The sequence below is a fragment of the Austrofundulus limnaeus genome, unplaced genomic scaffold (assembly GCF_001266775.1).
Source record: "Austrofundulus limnaeus strain Quisiro unplaced genomic scaffold, Austrofundulus_limnaeus-1.0 Scaffold348, whole genome shotgun sequence".
Classification (NCBI taxonomy): Eukaryota; Metazoa; Chordata; class Actinopteri; order Cyprinodontiformes; family Rivulidae; genus Austrofundulus; species Austrofundulus limnaeus.
In genome coordinates this window covers 551,893-553,884 of record NW_013952750.1, presented here as the reverse complement: position 1 = coordinate 553,884, position 1,992 = coordinate 551,893, and the positions used below count along the sequence as shown (strand labels likewise).

General features: G+C 38.2%; 1 protein-coding gene across 1 annotated transcript in view; it reads right to left on the bottom strand.

Moving 5' to 3' along the window:
* The window catches only part of LOC106527902 (semaphorin-5B), a gene marked incomplete at its 5' end in the record, with an annotated part of 48,517 nt that extends 46,893 nt beyond the window's left edge, over nt 1-1,624 (bottom strand). Inside the window, 2 exon segments of the mRNA XM_014022909.1 lie at nt 945-1,129; nt 1,507-1,624. Of these exon segments, the coding sequence (XP_013878363.1) occupies nt 945-1,129; nt 1,507-1,624 (303 nt within the window).
* Nucleotides 1,625-1,992: the final 368 nt, after the last annotated feature.

Genomic DNA, 1,992 nt, shown 5'->3' with positions numbered 1-1,992 from the left:
TAAGGTTTATTAATAAAGTGAGATATCATGAACCCACTGATAAACTCTTCATTGGAAGTAATATATTAAAAATTAAAGATATTGTTTATATAAAAATACTGGAAATAATGTCTAAAGCATTGAACATAAGTCTTCCTTCTGGTATTCAGAAATTATTTACGTTAAGAGAGAATAAATATAATCTGTGAGGTTTATTTGTATTTGAATGTAAAAGAGAAGAATCAGGTAAAGTCCAGATGTGTTTCAGTTGTTGGTGTGAAACTGTGGAATGAACAGAATGATGATCTGAAGTTTGGTGAGCTTTAAAAGAGCTCTGATATGTAAAATGATAACATCTTACGCTGTTGTGTAGATTTATTTATGTATTGTGAAGATATCTTGGTTGGTTGTTGAACATGAAATAGGGCAAGAATAAGCTTGGCTTCAGCCTATTTCTTTTTTTTGGTAAATTATGAATTTGTTTATAGTTTCTGTTTTTTTTTAATGTTTAATGTGAAAGATTTACCAAAAATCAAGTTATTGATTGATTGATTGATTGATTGATTGATTGATTGATTGATTGATTGATTGAACTACCTTACCCAGGAGCTGAGCTATTTCCTCCCACAAATTTGTTGCTCACTGAAAGTCTTTGGATTCCTTCATTGATGCATCATAAAGTTTCTGTTTTCTAATCTCCTCCATTCTTCAATCTTTGACTCCATTTTGTCCACAGATGACACCGATTCTCAACTTTATCTGCTTGGTGTCGCATCTAAAACAGTTCGACGTGAACTCACCGGGCAGTTCATTGTGACACCACAGACGCAGACTTAAAAACTTGAACCAGTCTGGCGGACGGTTACGTCGAGTCTGCGCGAACCTCCGAGGAGTGAAGTACGCCTGAGTATGTGGGGACCTTCAGCCTATGACTGTATGTAATAATACAAATGATCTTTTCCTACCTTGAGCAGTTGGACACTTCAATAGTGTGGCCTTCACAGCTTCTCCCTCCACATTGAGGGGCGGGGCTGTCACAAGACCTGGAGCGACACAAACAGGAGCTCACGCCGTCCAGAGGGTCGTCATTGTTGCACGGCTGCCATAATGACCAGGGTCCAAAGACTCCGTTGATGGTTTGGTTCCTCAGCTGCGTGGCAAACATTTACAGCAGGGCGAATATTTCACTCACTCAGAACAAATGAAGAAACAAACGAACAAAAACGATTTTCTTGATTTGTGACAAATGAAGCTTCAACTTCCACTTGAACTAAAACGACAAGAAGAAAACTTGTAGGAAGACTCGATTTCAGACATCTGTTACACATATGAAGACAACGTGACAACAGAAGCAGTCATACTTTCCAGCTGTAACTGTTTAAAGACAGAAGCGTGCAGGTAAATCCTGACGAGAACAGAGGAATACTGTCTGCTGAGATTCAACCAGAACCAGGAAAGCTTATTGGCTGGTACCCTACAGCTCTGTTTGTCTTTTTACAGTAAACACAGCAGTGATGTCATTCTCACCGGACAAACGGAGATGTTCTGTTTCCACTGGCTCATGTTGGAGCTGTCCTCCAGCGTGGTGCATCTCCGCTGCTTAAAGTCCCAGCCGCAGTAGGGGTCCCTCGCCTCCAGGCACAGTCTGGAGATCAAAACAAAACACAAGGCAGAAAATAAAATACACAAGTACAAACAAAATAAAAGACTGAAGAGGGGCAAAATTAAACAAGTGTATATTTGGATTAAAAAACTGAATCTTTTTTCCCCTTTTTTTATAGAGACAGAAAGAAAAACAGAAAGAGAAGTAATCAGAAAGATAGAAAGACCGAAATAGCGATTATAATTATATTAAATATACACTAACAAAACACAGGACCACACACCKAACATCTGTCCGCTCACCTGAAAAATTAATGGACAAATACATGGAGGGCAGATATAAAAATATACACATACCCATACATATATAAAGATATACATACATACATGCCTACATTCATAAATATTGTC